Source organism: Myotis nattereri (assembly GCF_964212035.1).
Source record: "Myotis nattereri genome assembly, chromosome: 13".
NCBI classification, from domain to species: domain Eukaryota; kingdom Metazoa; phylum Chordata; class Mammalia; order Chiroptera; family Vespertilionidae; genus Myotis; species Myotis nattereri.
In genome coordinates, this window is record NC_138088.1 from 17,033,204 (window position 1) to 17,056,469 (window position 23,266).

General features: G+C 50.6%; 1 protein-coding gene and 1 pseudogene across 2 annotated transcripts; one reads left to right on the forward strand and one right to left on the reverse strand.

The window, feature by feature from the left end:
• The first annotated feature begins 1,920 nt into the window (after positions 1 to 1,920).
• LOC308529177 (histone chaperone ASF1B-like) lies at positions 1,921 to 9,285 on the forward strand (annotated as a pseudogene). Its single transcript has 3 exons — positions 1,921 to 2,011; positions 8,557 to 8,664; positions 8,911 to 9,285. The product of its transcript is annotated as a histone chaperone ASF1B-like (transcript).
• Positions 9,286 to 15,025: 5,740 nt separating this feature from the next.
• PLAU (plasminogen activator, urokinase) lies at positions 15,026 to 20,927 on the reverse strand. Its single transcript, XM_081104973.1, has 11 exons — positions 20,858 to 20,927; positions 20,489 to 20,575; positions 19,997 to 20,021; positions 19,736 to 19,843; positions 19,139 to 19,313; positions 18,859 to 18,950; positions 18,461 to 18,671; positions 18,116 to 18,264; positions 17,382 to 17,522; positions 16,883 to 17,031; positions 15,026 to 16,177 (listed from the first exon to the last, which is right to left on the reverse strand). Exons 2-11 carry the CDS (start codon positions 20,543 to 20,545, stop codon positions 16,001 to 16,003), a joined length of 1,284 nt encoding a protein of 427 aa, XP_080961099.1. The 5' UTR covers positions 20,546 to 20,575; positions 20,858 to 20,927; the 3' UTR covers positions 15,026 to 16,000.
• Between the last annotated feature and the right edge of the window lie 2,339 nt (positions 20,928 to 23,266).

The following is a 23,266-nucleotide window of genomic DNA, read 5'->3' on the forward strand; positions in this document are numbered from 1 at the left end:
TGGGATCATCCAGGAAAAATCTGTGGGGAGTGAATGCCTGTGACATGCATGGGAGACCCGCAAGGTTTTAACAATTTTATAGCAGTAGAAACACTGCCAGCTTGGATTGAAAGGGACAGAGAGAAGGCAAAGTGAAAGAAGGCTGTCAGACTCCCAACATTCTATACAGGCAGGAAGCAGGGTGATAAAATTACTCAACTGCAAACAGGAGTTACCCTTCAAGAAAAAGGAAGAGTGATTCTGAGAGGAAAGGGGGCAAGCCCAGAGCCTCAGAGGATTATTCCAGGCCTTGAAACCTAAGGAGTTTTCCCAGCTGTGTTTTGAAATTTCTAGGGACCAATGACTTCTTCTTTCCTCCCATTTTCTCCCTTTTTGAATGAGAATGAGAATGTCTAGATCTATTATCCGATGCCTGTCCCTTGGAGCAGATAACTTGTTTCTTTAATTTCACAGGTTCACGGATGGAGAGAGAGTGGGCCCAGCTGGTCAGTCTGCCTCAGCTGTTAGACCATTACCCTGTGCACTGAAGGGTCTCGGGTTCCATTCCCAACCAGGGCACATATCCAGGTTGTGGGTTCCATCCTGGTCAGGGTGCATTCAGGAGGCAGCAGATCAGTGTTATGCTCTCACAATAATGTTTCTCTCTCTCCCCCACTCCTCTCTTTCTACTAGTGGAATCAATAAAAAATGCATCCTCGGTTGAGGATTTTTTTTTTAAATGGGCCTCAGGATGGATCACATACAATGCCTCCCTCATACTTTAGATTATTTGGATGGCGAGATTTGGAGCTTTTGAGCTGATGGGATTTAGGTGAAATTTTAGTCCTTGAGTTGATGCTCTGATAGGTTGAGATTCAGAGGGCTGTTGGAATGGAGTGTATTTTGCATATGAGATAAATGTGAATATTTGGGGGTCAGAGGGCAGGCTGTGGTAGGCTCAATAATGACACCTAAGAATAGCCACGTCCTAACTCCTGGAACCTGTGAATATGCTAAGCTTACATTGCAAAAGGGACTTTGCAGATGTGATTAAGTTAAGGATCTGGAGATGGGGAAATTAACCTAGATTATCTGGGTGGGGCCAATGTAATCACGATGTATAAGAGGATCCTTATAAGAGGGAAATGGAAGGGTGAGAGTGAGAGAAGATGTAATGATAGAAGCAAACGTTGGAGTGATATGGGTCATGAGCCAAAAGAACGTGGGTGGCTTCTAGATTCTAGAATCTAGAAGCTGGAAGAGGCAATGAAACAGCGGCTCTCCTAGAGCCTCGAGAAAGCGCCCAGCCCTGCTAATCCACTTTGGACTTCCAGGATTGTAAAATAATACATTTGTGTTATTTTAAGTCACTTAGTTTGTGGTAATTTGTTATAGCAGCAGTAGGGAACTGATACACTAACCCTGTTCCTACACCAGCTCCACACCACTCAAGCTAACCTACTTATTCTCCCATCTGGGGCCCCTCCTATCGCCTCTGGACTTCCAACTTGACATTTCTAACCAGCCTCCCACACAGACTTCCACCAATTATTTCCTTGGCACCCCTTCACTTTCTCCCGTTTCCTGACCCTTCCCAGATCCGCATCATCCTTTTACCTGATGATTGTTAACCCTAGCGGCACAGTAAAATCACCTGAGTGGAGGTGGGGGATGATTGGTGAAAAACATGGAGGCCCCAGCCCAGACCAATTAAATCAGACTCTCTGGAGGCGGGGCCCCAGCACGTCCGAGGTCATTGTTAAAACTCCTCAGGTGAGCCATCATGAAGAACACCTGCCAATCGACTAACAGGAATTTAAGGCGGCACATACAGGCCTGGGGGCCCGAGCCTCAAACACAGAGGGCCCCACAGCATCCAGGATCCAAGAGCCCAGGTTTCCCACCGGCTCCCGGCTGTCCCCACGCGCCCAGAGGAAGAAGATGCGGCGGCAGCGCACGGCGTTCAGCGCACAACAGCTGCGGGTCCTGGAGGAATTCTTTGAGGCAAAACCCTACGGGACCTACGAGGAACGCGAGACCCTGGCAGCCAGGCTGAACCTGCAGGAGGACCAAGTGCAGGTGTGGCTCAAGAACCGCAGGGCCAAAGAGCGCAGGCTGCAGGGACTGCGCGGGCAGCAAGACCAGGGAGCCCACGCTGCGCCCCAGGAACCGGGAGTCTGCGCCCCTCAGCCTGCGCCCGCACCCGCACCTGAGACTGTGCCTGCGGGCCCTGCGCCCCAGGAACCGGGAGTCTGCGCCCCTCAGCCTGCGCCCGCGCCCGCACCCGCACCTGAGACTGTGCCTGCGGGCCCTGCGCCCCAGGAACCGGGAGTCTGCGCCCCTCAGCCTGCGCCCGCGCCCGCACCTGAGCCTGTGCCTGCGGGCCCTGCGCCCCAGGAGATTCCTGTGCTTCCTGCCGGCATAGTGCTCCCAGCCGGCTCTGTGCTCCTGGCCCGCCAAGTGCTTCCTGCCCGGCTTGTGCTGCACTCCCCACGTGTGTTCCCTGAGGAGCCAGTGTTCTCAGCCCACTTTGTGCTCCCCACCGGCCCAGTGCTCCCCGCCGCTTCCCTGCACCGCGCTGGCCCAGGTTTCTGCAGCCCCCCTCCAGACAGCACCTTCCAAGAGTTCCCAGCAGCAGAACCCTGAGTCTTCAGCTCCATCCACGCCTGGTGGGACCCTGAGCAGGGTGCCCAAAGCGTGGTCCTCGCAGCACCTGCTCCAGCTCCAGCTCCAGCTCCAGCTCCAGCTCCAGCCAAGGACACAGTTGGGCCTCAGGGCCCCTATACCTTCAATTTCTTTCCCGACCCTGTTGTGACCCCTGGATACACAGAGCTGCGTTCACCCGGAAGCCCTTTCGAGGCCCTCTTTTCCTCCTGCACGCCTTGGGATGAGAGCGATGAGGACTTCTACAAGTTACTGGATCTCTAAGGGATCCTGTCCCCACCAAGTCCTGCAGATGCTGCGGGACCAGAGGGGACCCGGGTGTGCGCCCACGCTGGTGCGAGCGAGAAGCGCTGGTCAGTGGCGTCCAGGCTGCCAGTTGCTCTTGTGCAGAGTCAGCGCACCTCTAAGCATCTACCTTGGGGAGGTGGCCTGGGCTCTGCTCCCTTCGTGGCCACCGCACATGGGAGCAATCTCAGGCTACTCTGAGGTCCTGGCTGCACCCAGTAGGGCTCATGTGACCTCGCTGCTTGTTCTCAGGGTGGGAGCGCAATAGCTGCTGCTGGTGTGGGGATCCACTGGAGAGCTGCTGCCCAGAACTTTCCCAAGGACCCAGCCCAGCCTCCACGCTCCCCCTGGCCATGTGCTCTGGCACCAGTAGGACTGGGTGAGCTTTTCGAGTGTGCACATCTGTGACTCGCGGCTTCCTCGTGTTTTCCTATCACATTCCCTGGACTCGGAGAATTGACCCCCTTCTCATGGCATAATTGCACACTAGGTAGACTCAACTTATAACATCTATATTTGTATTAATTTTTCTTAATATATTTGAATTGCTTCTATTTCTAGGCAATGAACACCTTACAAACCTTTGTCCCATTTGCATTTTCCATTGGTAAAATTTATTGATTTTAATGTAATCTATTTCACTATGACTCATTACCTGTTTTTATATTATGTATTCGTTGTTTTTATCAGTGGAAAACTGGTGCTGCACAATAATAAATGTATTAAAAATTTTTTTAAAAAAAGAACACCTGCCAATCTGTTGCTCACAGGTTATCAAACTTTCACATGCATAAGAATCACCCCGAGAACTCGGACTGTAGAGGCCAGGGCCTCAGGCCCAGAGAATCGGATTCAATACATCTGATCCTCAGATCCTGCTTTTCTAACAAGCTCCCCAGAGGTTCAGATACAGGTGGCATTTGGAACTTGGAGAGACATCTCCACAGCCCTCCCCGGTTGACTCAGGTAAGTGATAAGGTGAATTCCTTTTTTAAAAAAATATATTTTTATTGATTTTTTACAGAGGGGAAGGGAGAGGGATAGAGAGTTAGAAACATCAGTGAGAGAGAAACATCAATCAGCTGCCTCCTGCACACCTCCTGCTGAAGATGTGCCCACAACCAAGGTACATGCCCTTGACTGGAATCGAACCTGGGACCTTTCAGTCTGCAGGCCGACACTCTATCCACTGAGCCAAACCAGTTAGGGCATAAGGTGAATTCCTTAGATCAATCATTCTCAACCTAGGGAGCTTGCTAAAAATACAGTTTCCCAGACACCAATCCAGCTTGGTTTAGCCAGTTTATGGTTAAGACGCTTCCCGGGTGGTTCAGAATTATACTGAAGCCTGAGAATCAACTCAGATCAGTGGTTCTCAAACTTGAGTACGTAACAGGATCACTGGAGGGCTTGTTAGAGAGATTGCTGGGCCCCACCTCTAGAGTTTCTGTTTAATATTCTAGCGTGGGGCCGGATAATTTGCACTTCTAACGAGTGCCAGGTGATGCTGAAGTTGCCCATTGGAGAAACATACTTGGAGAATCACCATTTCCGATTGATGTTCTAAACAAAGTATTTATCCCACCCTGTGTCTCCATCCTTTTTCCTCATCCTCTTAGCCATGAAGGAGTCCAACCAAGGAGAAAAGGCTGAGGTAAGTGTCTGAGGAAATCCTGACTTGAAGGAGCTACAAGGAGGGGGCTGTCAGCCCTGGCCCGGGTAGTTCAGTTGGTTAGAGCATCGTCCCAACATGCCAAGGTTTGATCCCTAGTCAGGGCACATATGTACAAGAATCAACTGACGAATGCATAAGTGACAAGAACAACAAATTCTCTCTCTCTCTCTCTCTCTCTCTCTCTCTCTCTCTCTCTCTCTCTTTTCCTCTTCCTCCTCTCTAAAATCAATCAATTGCCATAACCGGTTTGGCTCAGTGGATAGAGCGTCGGCCTATGGACTGAAAGGCCCCGGGTTCAATTCGTCAAGGGCATGTACCTTGGTGGCGGGCACATCTCCAGTAGGAAGTGTGCAGGAGGCAGCTGATCAATGTTTCTCTCTCATCGATGTTTCTAACTCTCTATCTCTCTCCCTTCCTCTCTGTAAAAAAATCAATGAAATATATTTTTAATAAAAAATAAAATCAATCAATTAAAAAAAAAAAAAGAAAGGGGCTGTCAAAGAAGAACTTCTGATAAGCTCACCACTGGGCATCCTGGCATAATTCTAATAGCCCTCTAAGGCCAGGGACAGGGTCCAAATTCCAGTGGAGAAGACAAGTTATCTGATCAAAGCTGTTAGCGTCACATATATATCCAGCCCCAGCAGGACCCACCAGCACTCAAGAGCTTAAAGCTTCCCTGGCTGAGCCTCTCAGCTTCTGGTGGTAAAGGGTGTGCAGGTGAGTGAGGAATAAGAGAAAACCCGAGGTTGGAGCTGACCCTTGTCCCCAAGCTAATCATGGGAAAAGCCAAACTGGAGCTATTGTGTCCTGCTTACCAACCGCAGTGACACCAGCTTATACACATGCTCTGGAGAGAGGGCTAAAGAGACAGTTTTTGTCTGTAAGAGAAATTAAAGTCAATTTGCACATCACAGAAAAGGGGGCTGAAGGGATTGGACTGGACTCCCCAGTACCAGCACCAGAGTTCTTACAAAATCTACTTCACTTTCATACGGAAGTCACTTCTCAGGAAGCCAGAAGCCAATTAACCAGATCTAGTGCCTGCTAATCCCCTTATCATCCACAGGCCAATCCACTAATTTACTGACAATATATAGCAGAACTGGGAGGTTTTGGAGAAATTCCTGGAGTCAGAACCACTGTCACAGACCTGGTGTTTTAAAAGAAAAAACATGAACCCCTGAAAGTTTGGATGACATCGTCGTTTGGTGATTATGGTGACAGGGAAGTTCTCCAACTGAGTGGATAGAGTCACTGAGGTCCTCAGCAGGTCTGGGTTGCCCTGTAGATACTGATCCCTAAAAGTCCACCTGTAGTAACTCTGGATTCATCAGCGACCTACTAGACATGGCTTTAGGAAAATCACTTATGGTGAAAACTCCTGTAAAATTATGCAGTATCCTATCTGTCTGAAGCCAGGAGGCTAAACCAAATGATACTCTCCTTATACCCTCAGCCTGGCACCAAGTTTGTTCTGTCTCCATAAAATCTGCCCACATCTGTACCCTCCCCTTCTACCTCCCTGCCAGTGCCCAGGCTCGGACACTCTTCAGCTCCTGGCTAACTGTAGTAGTCTCTGAACTGATATTCTCTGCCCATAGTCTCATCTAGGCCTGAGAATCTTCCTTTAACCACCCTTTCACACTGCTGCCACACGCCCCAAACTTTTGAAAGACTCCCCATCACAATAAGGTCTACAGTCCTTCGTGTGGCACTCCAGGTCCTCTAGCCCCTGAGGTTGTAGCCTCACCAATCCCACCAGCCTCATCACCTCTTTGCACATGCTGTTTTCTCTGTGCAGAATGTGCTCTTAGCCCTCCATGACCATCTTGCACATCTTCCTCATAGCAACGTTCTCACCGTAATCACTTAGTTATCTGTTCCCCCACTTGACCTTTAGCCCACTGAGACTTGGGCTTTTGTCTCCACACCCAGTACACAGCACAGTGCCAGGCCCATGACCAACTCTCAATGAGTGTTTGTTACATGACTGAGTGAAGGGCGAATTAATGATAAATTAATATTCTGAGTGCTTTCCCAGCCCCCAAACTTCATCAGCTTGGAATGAGTGCCCTTCCTTTAGAAGCCTTTTAAAAAAAATGCAAACCTCCTTGGACTGGTAGCATATTAAAGTTAATGAGTTATTTTAGACCTTAACTAGGTGACCAAGCAGAGCAAGGGCACTGGAAAAAAAATGCCCAAGGATGGAGAGGGCACCAGGGACAAACTTCACCCACATTTTCTTTTAAATGCAAATAGTGTCTCATATGTGCACTAGAGCGTTCGCATACTTTATCTATGATGCCTCCATTCAGAAAGGTAGGTTGGATGAGTGTTATTATTAACTATGTTGTGTACCTAAGGCTTGGAGATATTTGCAATACCATAGGAAAACACTTGTGACAAAATAGTCAGAGGATAAGGACAGGATACAAAACTATCTAGAAAGTGTGAACACAGCTATGTAAAAATAGGCAGACAGAGGAAACAAATGGAAAGAAATACATCAGGATGCATTCATTCAATAAATATTTACTTGATGCCTGCCTTATTCTAGACCCCATCCCCAGACATCAGCTGGGATACAGTGGTGAAAAACACACTATCCCTCACTGAGGTTACAATTTGCTGAGGGAAAGCATACACTAATCAAGTAATGATGCAGCAAAGGTAAAATTGCAACAGTGACCAGAGCATCAAAGAGGTAATCGTCTTATACTATAATGAGACTGTAGACAAAATAGCAGGATTCTATATAGATACGGGCAACCTAGGAAAGTCTTCCTTGAAGAAATGATTTCTGAAGCAAGAGGAGGAACTTAACTAGTTAAAGAACGTCAGAAAGAAAGTCCCGGACAGAAGGAACATCAGGAACCAGGGCGCTGTGGTGAGAGGGGGACTGCCCAGGGAGAGAATAGCTGAGCAGGGCAAGACTGGGAGAGCTTGATGCCCAGTGGAGCTAGAGAAGAAGTAGGGGCCAGACCCACCCAAGCTAGCCAGCCAGGAGCACAAGGAGGCATTAAGCACATTTGCACTTTCAAAAGATTTTTCATTTCAGGTGTAAAGAAAGGGTTGGTGGTGCTGTGGGGAGGGGTGGAAGGAGAGATCAAATCAGTGGGGGAGGCCAGTTGGGAAGCTGTTGTGGCAGTCCGGACAAACGTTGACGGCGGTAGTGAAAATGGAGAGAAATGGATGACGTCAAGAGATGTTCGGCAAATTGTCAGGACTTGGTAATGGATGGAACGAGGAGGTGAGCGGAAAGAAGCATCAGAATGACTCCTAGATTTCTGAATGTGAATGGAGGTGCTGTCAACACCTGAGACAGAGTGATGAAAGCAGTCCATCAGGTTGGCACCTGAGACAGGGCCAGTTTGGGGCAGGCTGAGTTTGAGGTGCCTTATGTGTGACGGCTAAAAGGGGGTGGCAAGTAGGCGATGAAAAATAAGAGTCTGAAGTTTAGAGGAAAAGTCTGGCTGGAGCTAAGCATTTGTGTATTGGTGGTAATTTAAGCCTGGGTGTGAATGAGACTGTGGGAAGAAGTTGAGGGTGAAAAGAGGAGAAGGTTGTCAACAGAGCACAAAAGAGTCAGGAGGCTTTTGCTCGAAAGCCTTAGTGTTTGCAACCCAAAAACGCAACTAGGCAGTGCCCAGGGTGTTCCAAGGAAGAAGGAAAAGCTGAGAGTTCTTACAGTAAAAGGTGCGCTCTTGAGAAGAATCAGTCCTGCATTCTTAGCTTCTAAATTGGTCCAGGATGAAAATCTTGCAGGTTGTCCGGAAGGCCTAGATAATAAATGTCATGTGACCTTGTTTCCCAAGTCCTTCTAAAGGTCATCAGGCACTTCAGTCCACCAACAGAGACGGCAGGAGGTTCCGTGGGCAACGCTGTCCGCTGACCCATAGGACCCAGATGTGGGCTTGGCCCCAGCCTCGACTGAGCCGGGACCTGGCGAGGCAATGGCCAAGACCTAGAGTGGAAGATCATTTATGTTGGCTCAGCTGAGAGGAGTTTGATCAAATCCTAGACTCCATGCTGGTTGTCCTATCCCAGCCAGGAGACACGTTCCTCTTCCAGGCCAATGCTCCCAAACATCTAAGTAGATCAACGTTTGTCTGGACTGCCACAACAGCTTCCCAACTGGCCTCCCCCACTGATTTGATCTCTCCTTCCACCCCTCCCCACAGCACCACCAACCCTTTCTTTACACCTGAAATGAAAAATCTTTTGAAAATGCAAATGTGCGTAATGCCTCCTTGTGCTCCTGGCTGGCTAGCTTGGGTAGGGTCTGGCCCCTACTTCTTCTCTAGCTCTACTGGGCATCCCTCATCCCTGAGACTGACGCCATTGGTGTGACTGTGGTCCTTGTCACCTGCACCTCCCGTGGCCAAGAGTTCACCGGTGTGGGCTACTATGTCAACGAGTACTCTGACCCAGAGTTGCGGGAGAACCCACCCCCAAAGCCAGACTTCTCTCAGCTCCAAAGGAACATCTTGGCCACGAATCCCTGGGTGACCCATTTCCATATCAACTGGGACAACGACACAGACAGGCTGGAGGCCTTAGAGAACCAGGACCCCACCCTAAGCAGCAGCCTCCCCATCAACTGTATCCTTGTCAAGGGCCTGGGGCTCCCTGGCTGCATCCGTGGCCTCCTCCTGGAGAGCTCCATGGGCTGCATCTAACTGGGGTCCAAGTGGGGGATTCCAGGCCCTACCTGAGCCCAGCTAGGACTATGGCCAGTCTCCTGACACATCTGGAGGAGACAGTCAGGCCTCCTGGAGAGTCCTGTGGGGCCATCTGGAGGACTTGGGCTGTCAACTACATTCAGGCCTGTCAAACTTGTCCCTGAGGAAAGATCGGGCCTCAGGTCTCTCCCAGCCTCAGTCCAGAAGGATTATCTCACCTTTACAGCCCAGGCCTATAAAAAGCAGGTACTTTAGTTCTTAATTCTCTCTAACTTGTGCCTTTTCTCTCTTCCACACATAGGCCATTGTGTCACCATGCTCCCATATAAGCACCATTGGCCCAGAGCTCTTCCCACAGACCTCCCTGGCCTGCCTTGAGGCTTTCCTGGTCAATGGTTCCAGCCCTGTTGGGCCAAAGGCTCGGTCATTTCTTTCCCTTCCCAAACATCTAAGTAGATCCACCCAGCTTTCTGGAGTCACAAGGAATCTGGGTTAGAAGGTAAACTCGGATACAATTTCTGTCCTTTTCCCAGAACAGTTTTTATGTTTTTTCAATCCAGCAGCCCCTGGAAAACTCTGTTTCTAAACGTGTGATCAGCACGATGCTGAGGAATGATGCTGACTCTGCTCTCAGTCACAACCACCTTCTTGTTACCTCCTTACTGGATCTGGGTTTCCCTGGAGGCTGCCACTATGGGGAGATGGCATGTAGAGCAGCTTACGGTGCTCTGTCTGTGTTGGCATCAGGGCCCCACTGCCTCTGGCTGCCTTGATCTGCCCTCTGCTAAGACCTCATGCTCTCACAGGTAATAGAGAGATTGCAGGCATGGGAAACAGTAGGGACCCTGAAAACCTCCTTCCCCTGTCATACTCTGCCATGTTCCCTGTTCCTTCGCTGCTATGTGGATGCTGTTGGTGATTACAATTTGTATATTAATGGGTTTTTATATGAAACTAGAGGCCCGATGCACGAAATTCGTGCAAGGGGCTCGGCCCTCACAGCCCCGGCTGCCTCAGCCAGCCCTTGCAGCCCCAGCTTCATCTGGAAGGTCATCTGCAAGGTCATTCAACTGTTCCATCTAATTAGCATATTAGCTCTTTATTATATAGGATACTAGAGGCCCGATGCATGAAATTCACGCATGGGTAGGGTCCGTAGGCCTGGCTGGCAATCAGGGCCGATTGGGGCCTTTTGGCTGCCGGACGGGGCCTTCCTTCATTTCGCGCCACCCCCTGATGGTCAGCATATGTCATAGCGAGCGGTTGAACTCCTGGTGGGTCAAACTCCCAAGGGGACAATTTGCATATTAGCCTTTTATTATATAGGATGTTTGGTTGGGGGGAAAAGGTAATCAGAGGGTTATCTATAGGAGATAGATATGGATGTACATATAGGTACAGATAGAGATACAGAGACAAATAGAGATAAGAGAGAGAGAGAGAGAGAGAGAGAGAGAGAGAGAGAGATCATCTCCAGGCATAATTGGAGAGTTTAAAAGTTTAAGTTTCCAGGCTTGTTGCAGTAAGAGTAGAATAATTTCCTCATGCTTCAGCCTACTTGATTTTAGTAATTTAACGGCTTGACTATAGTGACTCCATTTTGTTCTTCACTCTTTCCTCAAAGTGTAGGATCAAACCTTGGGGACTCAATATTTAGAATCAAGCAGAGGAGGTTGAGATTGCAAAGGAGACCCAAGAAGCCAAAAATGTTAACAGTGACTGTGGAATGCTGTGGAAGCATTGTACATTTATAGTTACTTTTACAATTGAGTGGAAATTTTTAAAGAAAAAAACAAAACCCTTTTATGACTCCTAACGTTAATTAACTTTCTAGATTTTGAAATAGTACCTGAGGGCAAGAGGTGATATTCTAAATATTTTACTAGCAGGACTTTGAAGCACCAACACTTTGATGGCAGCTGGAGGAGAGAGGGGTCTCAGAGGCCCCTGCCAGGCACTAACTCTGTGATTGCTGGATCCCAAAGAAGTGCAGAGAAGCTGGGTGGCAGGGGACAACATAGAGGGAACCTTGGGGCAGCTGCTATTCAGTGATTGAGTAGTGCTGGAGCTTACTACTGAATACAAGCCCTGCCTAAGGATCCTTACCAGCAATCTCCTACCCCCCTTACCCCCACCCTCCCACACACACGTACACTCTCTGCCTGCTCATTTCCCCAAACTCTTTTATCTACCACAGCAATTTATTCATCATTTCTTGTGAACTCCTTGCATTTTCACATCTTCATGATCTTCCCTATGCCTAGAATGCCTTTCTTCTCCTTATTTGGCAAATTCCTTTGAATCTTTGAAGACCAAGGTAAAATACCACCTCCTCTGTAAAATCCTCCTTGACTTCCCAAGGCAAAATTATTTGCTTTCTCATCATCATTCCACGCACTTTATACATACTTTCTCCCCCCAAATAGGTTTGTATTGATTTTTATTTTTTTATATAATATAATCATTTTATTTATTTATTTTAAATATATTTTTATTGATTTCAGAGAGGAAGGAGAGGGAGAGACAGATAGAAACATCAGCTGCCTCCTACATGCCCCCTACTGGAGACCCCCACAACCCTTGACCGGAATCAAACCCAAAGCCCTTCAGTCTGCAGGCCGATATTCTGTCCACTGAGCCAAACCGGCTAGGAACATGTTTGTATTGATTTTAGAGAGAGAAGAAGGGAGAGAGAGAAACATCCATCAGCTGCCTCCTACTGGGGATCAAGGCCACAACCCGGGAATGGACTCCATGGTACATGGGACAATGCTCAACCAACTGAGCCACACCGGCCAGGGCAAATACTGTTTTTTTTTTGTGGTTTTAAAATTATTTATTTTTAAATTTAAAAAATAATACTGTTATTTTAAAAACAGCTCAGCAACATCTCTCACCGTGCCTGATTCAAAGGGAAGGCTCAAATGTTTTCTGCTAGGGAAGAAGGTGGACTCACCGGGGATGAGTTTGGAGGGGTGCACGCAGGGATGTGGTGGTTGTGGAGGGTTGGTTTGAGGAACGCAGGGTGTAAGTGGAAATCATGTTGAGTCCCGATAATGGAATGGTCTACAGAATATTTCAGAAGGAGGAGTTCTGGTGAAAACGGAAACCACTTCAATGAAATCAGATTTCAACAAAAAAGGCTGAGGTTAGCTCGAGAAGGTGGTTTTCCTTTGAAACTGGTGGCTCAGTGTGGTCTCCTTTAAGAGGAAAGAACTATAATCTAGGTAGGGGCTTGAAATTCTGATACACTTACCCTGGACCCCCAACATCCTTGAAGTAGGGATCTTGGAAAGAGGGCCCTGCTGACAGGTCAGATGTCACAGTGCTTGGCTTGGATACTCTGCAGACAGCCACTTGGCTCTGCCGCTTGCCAGCTGCATTGCCTTGAGCAAGTCCCTCAACCTCTCTGTGCCTCCATTTTCTCTACTGTAAATGGGGCCAATGATAACACCTTCCCTCTATGATCTTTGTGAGGATTAAACCAGACAATACGTGAAGAACTTAATACAGTGTCCAGCGCATGGTGAGCGCTGGAAGGAGGCAGTCCCCACAGTGAGGGACAGGGTAGTATCTGGAGCCATGAAACTGGTTGTGGAGGAGTCGCTGATGTCTGCCAGCCCTGAGTGACGTTCACAATTCAGGGAAGAGGCAGCAGCTGGCTGGGGGTCGGGGTGGTGGCTGGGAAATGGTCTGAAGAGAGTTAGCAGTGTCATTGCTCAATCCAACCAGTGGAGCTCACGCTTCCTGTTTTCAGTGCCTGTGAGCCCTGATGCTAGAGCTGCTCATGTTGGAACAGGATCTTCTTGGCCCCTGGGGGGGAATCCAGAGGTTGAGCAGCAACTCAGTCTGGGCTGGGCCCCTTAGCTTCACAGCACGCCTTTTCTCTCCTCACATTGCATTGGTGTGTTTCAGCTCACCCAAAACACACCAATGCAATCCTAGGGTGGTAGAGGGGAGTGGGGTCCATTCAGTTCCCCAAGAATTTAAGTGGCTTTGCAATAATAGCCACTATTTTTGTGCCTTTACTAGGTGCCAGGATTATGCTGAGAGATTTATGAACTCATGAATCCTTATAATAATCCCAGGAGGGAAATAGTATTACCTCTTTTACAGATGAGGAAACAGAGGCACAGAGAGGTTAAGATTCTTTCCTAAATCACACAGCTAGTGTTAGAGCCAGGATTCCAGTCCTGGCCACCTGACTCCAAAATCCATGCTCTGAAACCACTACATCTTACTGAATAGGACAACATGCTAGATTATGGGGATTAAAGACTGAATATTTGGGCGCTTTCCTTCCACCTGCAGTGGATGGTCCATCAGCTTCTGACCAAGAGGAACAAGCAGATGTGAACCCAAAAATCTGAAAGCCCACAACTCCTTTCACTATAACAGGGTGATTCACCACAAGACGGTGGGCGTGGAGCCTGCAGCCCACGGCAAAGGTGTGGTCGTCATAAAGTGGAGAATCGGGTAGTGAAAACTGGCCATCTCCTACATGCGGACCACCATCGACAAGAACTCAGGGCCCAGCACATGATCCACAGGAACAATCACTGCCCAGATCGGCCCATGGCCGCCATGCATAGGGCCAGCTGCACCCTGTGCAGCCAGAAACCCGTGAAGGTGAGGAGGAAGCGTTGCCCCACCAAGAGCTCCTGAGCACCTTCCACCCCCAAAGCAATAAAGATATCAGCCAACTTTCCAAAAACAAAAACAAAAAGCTGAATACTCTGGATCCTTGCCCTCCCGGGACCCTAGGGAGCCCAGGAGACCTGGCACCCCCAAACCCCACGCAGAAAACTGTTTATGCAGAGAACACACACTGGCCACATCTTGAATTTACTGGGCACTTCACATAATCTGGCCAATTGCCCCCAAAAGATATTCACTCAGGTGCTTATCGGAAACACCTGAGCTTTTCAAACCCACACAGCCTGGCACGAGCCCTGACCTGCATCACAATCTCTGTGGGTGGAATACAGGCACGTATATTTTTTTAAAAGGCTCTCAGTTGACTTGGGTAAGAAACACTGCCAAACCCATTAACACCGCTTGGAAACTCCAGTATTTGGGCATCCAACCCGATCTCCCAGCCTGCCTTCTATACTCTAGTTCTTTAGAAGCTGATGTTTGGTTCAAAATATATGCTCACCTCCATTAGGATACCAACCAGCGTCAGACTCTGAGCCACCTGATCGTAGGAATTGCAATGGCAGGTCATGAGCTCCATGAACAGATTGAGAAAACTCAGCACCAGCCCCACACAGTTAATGGGCAGTTATGTTTTCTGTTCCCTGAATGCCAACAGACTCGAGCCGAGCTGGGTTTTGGATCAATAATTTTCACTCATACAGGTGTTCTGCTTGGTTGAGGTCAGCTCTGGGGTTGTTGGGGGCAGAGTGCAGAGAATATGGTGAGACTAATACTAAAGAGGATCACCATGCAGATGTATAAGACGTGCACTGCGCAAAAGCATCAGGCCAAGGAGGGCATTGGGGGTTGATACCCAGCCTGCCACCATTGACCAAGCTGCGGGTCCCTGGCTTACAACTCCTTTTGTACCTCTGTGCCATGGAGGGCCTAACCTAGAACTCTCCTAGCTACTTCCCAAAGCCTCATTAACTCCAGAGATGCAGCCCCCCAAAGAAACTCTGCGGTACATGCCCCCATGATCATTTTCTGCTCCCCAACTCCCTCCCATACCAACACCGGGAAAGAACGAAAGTCTTTAGAAAAATCACATTTTATTAATCACCTTTATTCAAAATTATAAAAATAGATATAAATAAAAATAGCAGAATATAATTATTAAATATTCAGTGTACAGGAGTGGTCCTCACCCCACTCAGTGAGGATTGGATGCATTTGGCTGAAAGGTCAGAAGGGATAACTGTCCAAGGAAGGGACATTTATGTGAGAGTGAAACTGAAAGTGTAATGCTGGTCATGAGCCATGCCCAGAATGATACATTCCTAGGCATCATGGGAGACCCAGAGGCCCCAGGAGTGACCCGTGACCTCTCCTGACTGGTCATTCTATGTGGCATCACAGTCCATACAGTTTAGGGAAATATCTAGACTTACAATTAGACACAGGAACACCAGCTCTTACTCATTCTGACTCCTCACAGCCTGAACATAAGTGTGCAAATATACACATGCATAGATAATGTTTCCTGATACATTCATGGAATGTCAGAGCCCTACCCTCAAGTTATTAATGTTCCTGCTCCCCAAACCACTGCTCCCACATTGACCAAGCTCCCTCAAGAGACCTCAGTTCTGTTACACTTCCTAATTGGGAAATGATTCATTTCCCAATAATAGGCCTCATGAATGCCCTCTGTTGGGGGAGCTACCTCTCCTTCCCATGCATAGAAGATGTCATGTTTATCTCCAGAAGGCTTTAATCCAGAAAAAGACAAACTACTGGTCAGTACCATCTTGGACCAGGACCACCCCTCCATCCTGGCCAGAGGGGATCTGGGCATCCAGCACCCAGTCCTGGACCTGCGGATAAAGCCATTGTTGCTCACCCTGGTGGGCAGCACAAGCAAAACCATCTCTGCAGAGCCTATCTTCCTCAGTCTCTTCCTTACGTGTGGCTGGTGCAGATGGAGCTACTGCAAAAATGACGGTCAGCGTGGGAGTGGGTGGTGCTCCTCTCCTCCCTTGGCTCCCTGGGGGCCCCCAGAGGGCTAGGCCATTCAGGGGGCCAGGCCATTCTCTTCCCCGGTGTTAGTGCGGATCCAGGACAGGAAGTGTGAGACCCTCGTGTAGACACCTGGCTTGTCCTTCATGGCACATTCGCGGCCCCAGCTCACAATCCCAGTCAGAGTCAGGCGGTCTTGAATGGGGCAGGCCAGGGGCCCCCCTGAGTCTCCCTGTTAAGCCAAAAACACAAAAAGTGAGCCCTGGAAGAAGCTGGAAATTAATGATTAATTAATTAGAAGTTAATGATTAATAAAATGTGATTTTTCTAAAGCCCTGGAAGGGGGCCATCGGATCCTACGACCCAATCATACCCAAGATAGACGGGAGAGTTTTCCAAAGTCATAGTCCTTAGTGACTCCCATTTCCTACCACATCAAGTTCAAAATCCTCTGGTTGGCTTTCAAAGCCCTACTATCTGCCACTATTCCACCGATAGTCCCAGGCCCTATCTCTCTCCCATCCTGGAATATGCTGTGCTCACTCTCATTTTTGTATCTTGCAACTGAAATGCTCTCCAGGCTTCCCTCTGCCTCCTCAAATCCCTATTGAGCCACATTCTCTTTACAGCCTCCCCTCCGTGACCATCTAGTTGGCACTCAGCTCCCTCTACTAAACGTCTGATCATTTATCATTAACACCACACTCTGAATACTGAGCTATATTATTTTCTACTGTTTCTTCTTAGTCCTCCTCTCTCCCCCCACCTGAAGTGCCTAGCACAGAGACAGGCTGACAAGTGTTTGGTAAAAACGTAAGAATTGGTTTAAACCTAAAACTTGAGCCCCTGATTCTGGCTTCTTGTGGCTTTGGCTGCCGAGGCTCAGGAGCCCTGGAGAGAGGTGGGGATCATGGAGAGAGATGCTTAGAACTCTCACCTGGCAAGAATCTGTTGTCCACGCCGGGTCAGCAGCACACAGCATTTTGGTGGTGACCTCAGAGCCATAGTAGTGGGGCTGCTGACACTCCCGGTGGGAAACCAGTTTCACCACAGTCATTTTCAGCTGCTCTGGATAGAGATAGTCGGCTAGATCGAAGAAACATGGAGACTTTTATGTTAAGCCGTGTCTGCCCAGCCCTTCTAATGGGACCCTCTGCCAGGGAGGGGACCAAAAAGTATTCCCACCAGGGAAAGCCCCTATTCTTTTTCCACCCAAATCTGAGTTTTTAGCCCAGTTATAGCCCCTCACCCTCCACTTATTTACCTTTATGGTTCATCATTCCCTAAACAGTGATCCCCACTCCAACACTGGACCTATCTGCTACCTCCACGATGGTCCTTCTCTATCTCCACAGTCCTCCCTTAATCAAGCTGCGCTCACTTCCAGCTGACACCACTCCCCCAGGACCCCTCAGCCAGCCCCAAAGGTCACTTACAGGTATTCTCTTTTCCGAAGCCAGTGACCTCACAGCTTGTGCCGGAACGAGCATCCCCATTCACTGGGGGCAGGCAGATGGTCTGTATGGACCGGGATGGCTGTGCGCACTGGCCCGAGATGGAAATGATCTTCAGCAAGGCTGGGGGAAGGGGAAGAGGTCAGAGGGGAAAGATCACCACCTGGTCAGGTGGTCACCATCTCTGCCCTCCAAATGCTGAGGGAGCAGCTGTCCATCCCTCGGTCAGTTAGGGTCAGAGGTCATCCCGGGAGGTGTGCTGGTAGGATGAAACAAGTTTCCCTTGTCCCATGCCTCATGGGCTTTGTTCCAGCCACGGGCAAAGGCGTGGGCAGCCAGGGCTACTGCATACAGCTGTACAAGGGTGCTGGGGTTTTTTTTCCTACAAAAAGCCCTGACTGAGGTAGATGGGCTGAAATTCAGCCCCATCCTCCGTCAAAGTTCTCTATCCTGGGACAGAGTCTGCCTCCAGCAAAGGAAGGGGCATCCCAGTCTAAGCCACTGCCCACAGGGCCACTGCCACCCAGGGAGGGCTACCTGTTTGGACATTCAGGGACTCTACAGGGGAGCACCCTAACCCTTGCCCACTGCTCCCTTTGTTGTGTAAAGTAGGGTCTTCAAGTTCCCCTGCAACCTCAACCTCCCACTTGAGTCTCTTTTTGAACCCCTCCTCTCTGGGTCATCATCATGATGGCAGATGAGGGTTTTCCACGCACCTATGTCATTGTGGTGAGCAAGCGTGTCAGCGCTGTAGTCCTCATGCAAGATGAGCTTTTCCACCTCGAACTTCATCTCGCCCAGTGTGTTGGAGTTAAGCTTTGACCGACCCAGGTAGACAATGTAGTCCTGCTTCTTTGGGTTATTACTGTGGGAAAGGAGGTCCTGTCACTTCCGAGCCCTCCCACCACAGTGACCTTGGAACATGACTCGTCCCCAAGGCTCTGAGCCATAAGAAAGGGCTTAAGAGGGTAGAATTGAAGTGAAATCCTTTGCCGGGAAGGCGAAAGGGATGTGTCTGGGGTAGGGCAGGAGGGCCAGGGCGAAGAGACAGAGGGACGTACATGAAGCAGTGTGTGGCGCTGACCACCCAGCAAGGACTGATGAGGCTGCCACCGCATACGTAGGTGACAGAACCTCCACGGTGCTTCCTATAGATGGCTGCAAACCAAGGCTGCTCCTCGGTGTTGGTGAATCTTCCCCCGACAATCTTAAAGCGGGGCCTCAGAGCCTTCTGACCACACTGAAACCCTGCGTTTGCAGGAGGATTTCTTCCTGGAGGAGAAAGAGAGGGGTGTCTTAGGAAGATGGGTAGGATAAAGTGTCCCTCTCCTCATCCTCTGACCTCCCAGTTTTGGGGGGCCAGGCAAGCCTCCCTCCTCATCCCTCCTGTGATGGAATAAGGGGGTATATGAATGTGTCCCCTTTCACCCACTATCATAAACAGGTTGGTGACACTCACCTGCAGAGCAGTCGTTCACCATGCACTCTTGGATATGCTGATTTCGGCCAACCTGCACATAGCACCAGGGCTTTCTCTGGTTGTCTGGGTTCCTGGCAACACAGACAGGAGAGGGGTGTCATTTCCACACAGAATGTCTTTCCTGCATCCTCCCCTCCAAGAAAGACTCAACCAGAGGCCTGGCTATTCTCACGTTATGGCCAGCACTCTGGGAGCACAAGGGCGTGTTCAGAAGGGCTCTGTGAGGCCATGGGGAAGGTGCTTGCTGCCCCCACCTCACCTGCAGTAACTGTGTTTCCCCAGGCCCAGCTGGAGGGCATCAGGTCTGTGGGCATGGTACGTTTTCAGAATGACATTGGCAGAGTTCCAGGCCAGGCAAGGCCGGCCCGTGAAGCCAGTGTTGGCCGTTCCTCGGTAAGAATGACCATTTCCCTGGTAGCAAGTGGCCGACGTATCTATGGAAGGATTTGAGGATGAGAGAATATCAGAAAGAGGAGGAGGTTCAGGCAGGCATTTCAGAGATCCTGCCAGGCCTCAGTGACTTCAGGCCTGGCAGAAGACACTAGAAAAGGTCTCCTTCCCTCCCACTTCGCATGTGTGCAGCCACAGCTTACAAGACAATGTGTGTTTATGTGTTTGACTCTGCCCTCCCAGTGCTGAGGGCGCAGCCGTCTATCACTAGGTCCGTTAGGGTCCGAGGTCATCCTGGGAGGTGTGCTGGCAGGATGCAATGTGTCTATCACATTGCATAGGGATGATGCCCCCCCACTCCACCTCCACCTCCTACCCCTGCCTGCTCTTGCATCCAACTCATCTCTCCCTGCCCCCAAATCTCTTGTGCCCCCTCCTCCTTCCAGACAGAGTAGGATCTCCATACCTATCTCACAGTGTTCCCCCTGGAATTTCTTTGGGCAGTTGCATCGATGAATGTTGGAGAAGTACTTGTAGGACACACATGTTCCTCCATTCAGACAGCCACAGCTTGCTGAAAATCACAAAGGCGGGGGTGAGTAAGCAAGGAGCAGGGAGGAGGTAAGCGGGGGAGCCAGCCCTGCATCAGGGACAGGGAAGGGCCGTCTCCCGAGGCTTCTCCAAGATGTTTGTGCAGCCAGATATTGTGCAAGGGACGGATACTCACATGCACCAGATTCTGCATGGCTGTCCTGGAAAAGATAAGGGGAGGGGAACGGTCACCAAAGGCCCCACACCCCGGGGGCCTCAGGGTGTGGATAAACTGGCCCCAGTCCCAAAACTCATCCTTCCCTACAGCTCCCTCTCTCCTCACCCCGGTCCTATCTAACTAGCCCTCAAATGGAAGGCCGATCATGGGTTTCCAGAGAAGAGAAGTGGCTTGACTCAAGCAAGCTTCACAGATCAGGTGACAACAGGCTGGGGCCGTTGCAAAGGCTTCTTCCTCTCCAGCCTGCAACTCCCTTGGTTCTCAAGGCCCCCTCGGCCACACCTGTCCCCTTAACCCGGAGGGTCTGGCCCTGCAGTGGATGGAATGGCCCGGGGCGGGGGGCGGGGGGGGACCAGCTCCCCACCAGCCCCTTCCTTCCCCTGGCGCTGTTCTGGGGGGTCGTGCAAGCCCCCTCCCACCGCCATGAGTCAAAGCAGGGACGCCGCTTACTTCGCAGTTGCTCACGACCAGAGCGCAGAGCAGCAGGCACGCCCGCGGGATTCTCATGGTGCCGAGGCTGGGGCTCCGGGCAGCGGCCTGCGCGGGAAGGAGAAGTCAGGGAGGAGCCGAGGAGCGAGAAGCGCGCCGGGCGGGTCGCGGCAGCGCAGGGTGGTGCCCCTGGGTCACCTGCGAGGCGAGCCCGCGGTGGTCTCCCCTCCCTGGGATTCAGGGGCTCGGCACCGCCGGGACCGGCACCCGCAGGGGACGCGTGGACACGCGGAGCGGAGACGGCGCGCAGCCGGGCAGCGGGCGCGGGGAAGGGACGCCGCAGGCGCGGGGCGCGCATCCTCCGGCCGCGGCGGGGGCGGCTGCACTCACCGGCAGCGGCGCGGGTCGGGCGGCGCGGACAGGTGGACGCGGTGCTGCTCGCCGGGTTCTGGGCTCCGGTCTCCCCGCTGTGAGGCGCGGGCTGTATATTAAGACCCGCCCAGGCGCTGGCCCCGCCCCGGCCCGGCTCGTCCCGTCCACTCCCTTCCCCCCCACCCCCCTCCCTTCCTGGGAGCCCGCCGCCCGGACCCTGCACGTTTCCTCGACGGTGACGGAGCGTGAGCAGCAGCGCGGTGGGGACGCACCGGGTCTGAGCTGATTGATACGGCGGCACCTACATCCCCAGGCCTGGGCCCCGCCCGGGGCAGCCCACCCCCACCCACACACCCGATTGCGGAGAGGAGGGGCGCCCGGGAGCCATGATGCCTCCCCCCAGGCCCCGAGGTCCGCTCCTCTCCAGCCGCCCCGCCTGGTCCTCCACCTGCCCGGGAGGGTGCGTGAGGACCCCGGGTACCGGGCACGGGCCGCAGGTCTCAGGGCTGTGGAGTCTTTTTCTCAGGGTGCAAGTGCGTATGTCACGTCCTCGCTGAAAACACAGACGAAACACTGGTAACAGAGGCTGCTTATGTCGAATGCCGGCTCTCCCCAAAATTATCAGCACACCCAGCGGATAAGACCAAGCTGAGACCTCGGGAGCGAGTCTGGTAGTGCATGAGGAAGGGGGAAGGCGAGGTCGGGTTTTATTGAGGATTTGCAGTTTGGTCAAAGGGCATTCTTTGGAAGTGAGGCCTTGTTTGGCGGGGGAGCGAGCGAAAAAGAAAGCGAGGGCTTGATAAGGATTAGATTAGGGTCGTGACACAAGATTGTAGGAGTGTGAAAACAAAGTCTTAGGGCCCAAACTGGTGATGCTTTCTTTCTGTGGAAGTGTTGATGGGTCTTTCAGGAAGTTCCTGTAATGAACAATCCATTTGTTGATTTTCTTTTGTTTTAAATAGATTTTGATTGATTTCAGAGAGGAAAGGAGAGAGATAGAAACATCAATGTTGAGAAAAGCATTGATCCGCTGCCTCCTGCACACCCCCTACAGGGGATGGAGCCCCAGGCATGTGCCCTGATGGGGAATCAAATCCTGAGCTCCAGGTTCATTGGTGGAAGCTCAACCACTGAACCACACGGTGGGACTGAGCAATCCATGTATATGCCTGGGCCAGCGTACAGTTAGTTAACACAGACAATGGAATAGTAAAGTCTTATTGATATAGACAGTGAGCTGTAAAGGGGTAGGACGTTCCGTTTTCACCGGTAAGGAGAGGAATTGGGGAACTAGAGGGCAAGAAAGAAAAGATTTATTTAACACTGTGTAAGTTTTTGAAAACACATCTTTGTATCATCCATTCCCCAAAAAGACAGACTTTCAAATGCATGTCTGTTTAGTGTTCTACTTCATCACAGGGCATTGTTTCTAATAAGATAAAGTAATTGCTTGTCAGGTAAGACTGACCTCCAGTACGACTGACCAGGTATAAAGGACTCAGCCTGCTCTTCTTGTACAAGGCAAAGAGTTTTGTACACAGACACATGCACACGTACATATCCCTCTGGCATAGTTGAAGGAGCACAGTGGCGACTCTGGGGTTCATTCACCACCACCACCACCACCCCCCCCCCCGACAACACACACCCCCAACCTGGGCTTTGGGGTCACTTGGATCCTACCCACCAAGACTGTCCCCCCTGATGGGAGACAAGAGGCCTGAGTCCCTGTAAACTCACTAGAGGCCCAAGACCACACCCAAGACTTGGTTTCTCTCCCTGCTACACCTGCAGCATTTTGCTGCCTGGCAAACCTGGACCTTCAGTCTGGGTCCACTTGAGAGGGACAGGTGGAGGAGGGCAGGGACAGGTGGAGGAGGGCAGGGACAGCGCCAGAGCTCTCTGCTCTGTTCCAGCCAGAGGTCTCAGGGTGCCAGCCTCTGCCTGCAGAAAGTGTAAGTTAACCATCCAGCTATAGCAGCGGTTCTCAACCTGTGGGTCGTGACCCCTTTGGTGGTCGAACGATCTTTTCACAGGGGTCGCCTAAGACCATCCTGCATATCAGATATTTACATTACGATTCATAACAGAAGCAACATTGCAGTGATGAAGTAGCAACAAAAATAATTTTATGGTTGGGTCACAACGTGAGGAACTGTATTTAAAGGGCCAGAAGGTTGAGAACCACTGAGCTACAGGGAGGCAGGTGACCCACCGTCCTCCAGAGAGAGTTCTTCTGCACGCCCGGCTAACCGGGCGAAGCTGCCAGCCTCCGGGAAGACAGACTGAGTCAGAGTGCTAATAGTCTCAGAGCGGCCTCACTACTTCCTCCAGAAGACGGTGACATGTTCTGTTTGGATTTAGAGTCCATTAATTGTAAATAAACGTGATCAAATGTAAACAGGGATGTTGCAGCCCTAGGACTTA

What these genes read in the sequence shown, in the direction of transcription:
- PLAU (XM_081104973.1), bottom strand. Translation starts at nt 20,545, where the DNA reads ATGAGAATCCCGCGGGCGTGCCTGCTGCTCTGCGCTCTGGTCGTGAGC. An exon ending in CCATGCAGAATCTGGTGCAT is followed by an intron (nt 19,844 to 19,996) that starts GTGAGTATCCGT and finishes TGTGATTTTCAG; the next exon opens with CAAGCTGTGGCTGTCTGAAT. An exon ending in GGGGGAACACTGTGAGATAG is followed by an intron (nt 19,314 to 19,735) that starts GTATGGAGATCC and finishes ATCCTTCCATAG; the next exon opens with ATACGTCGGCCACTTGCTAC.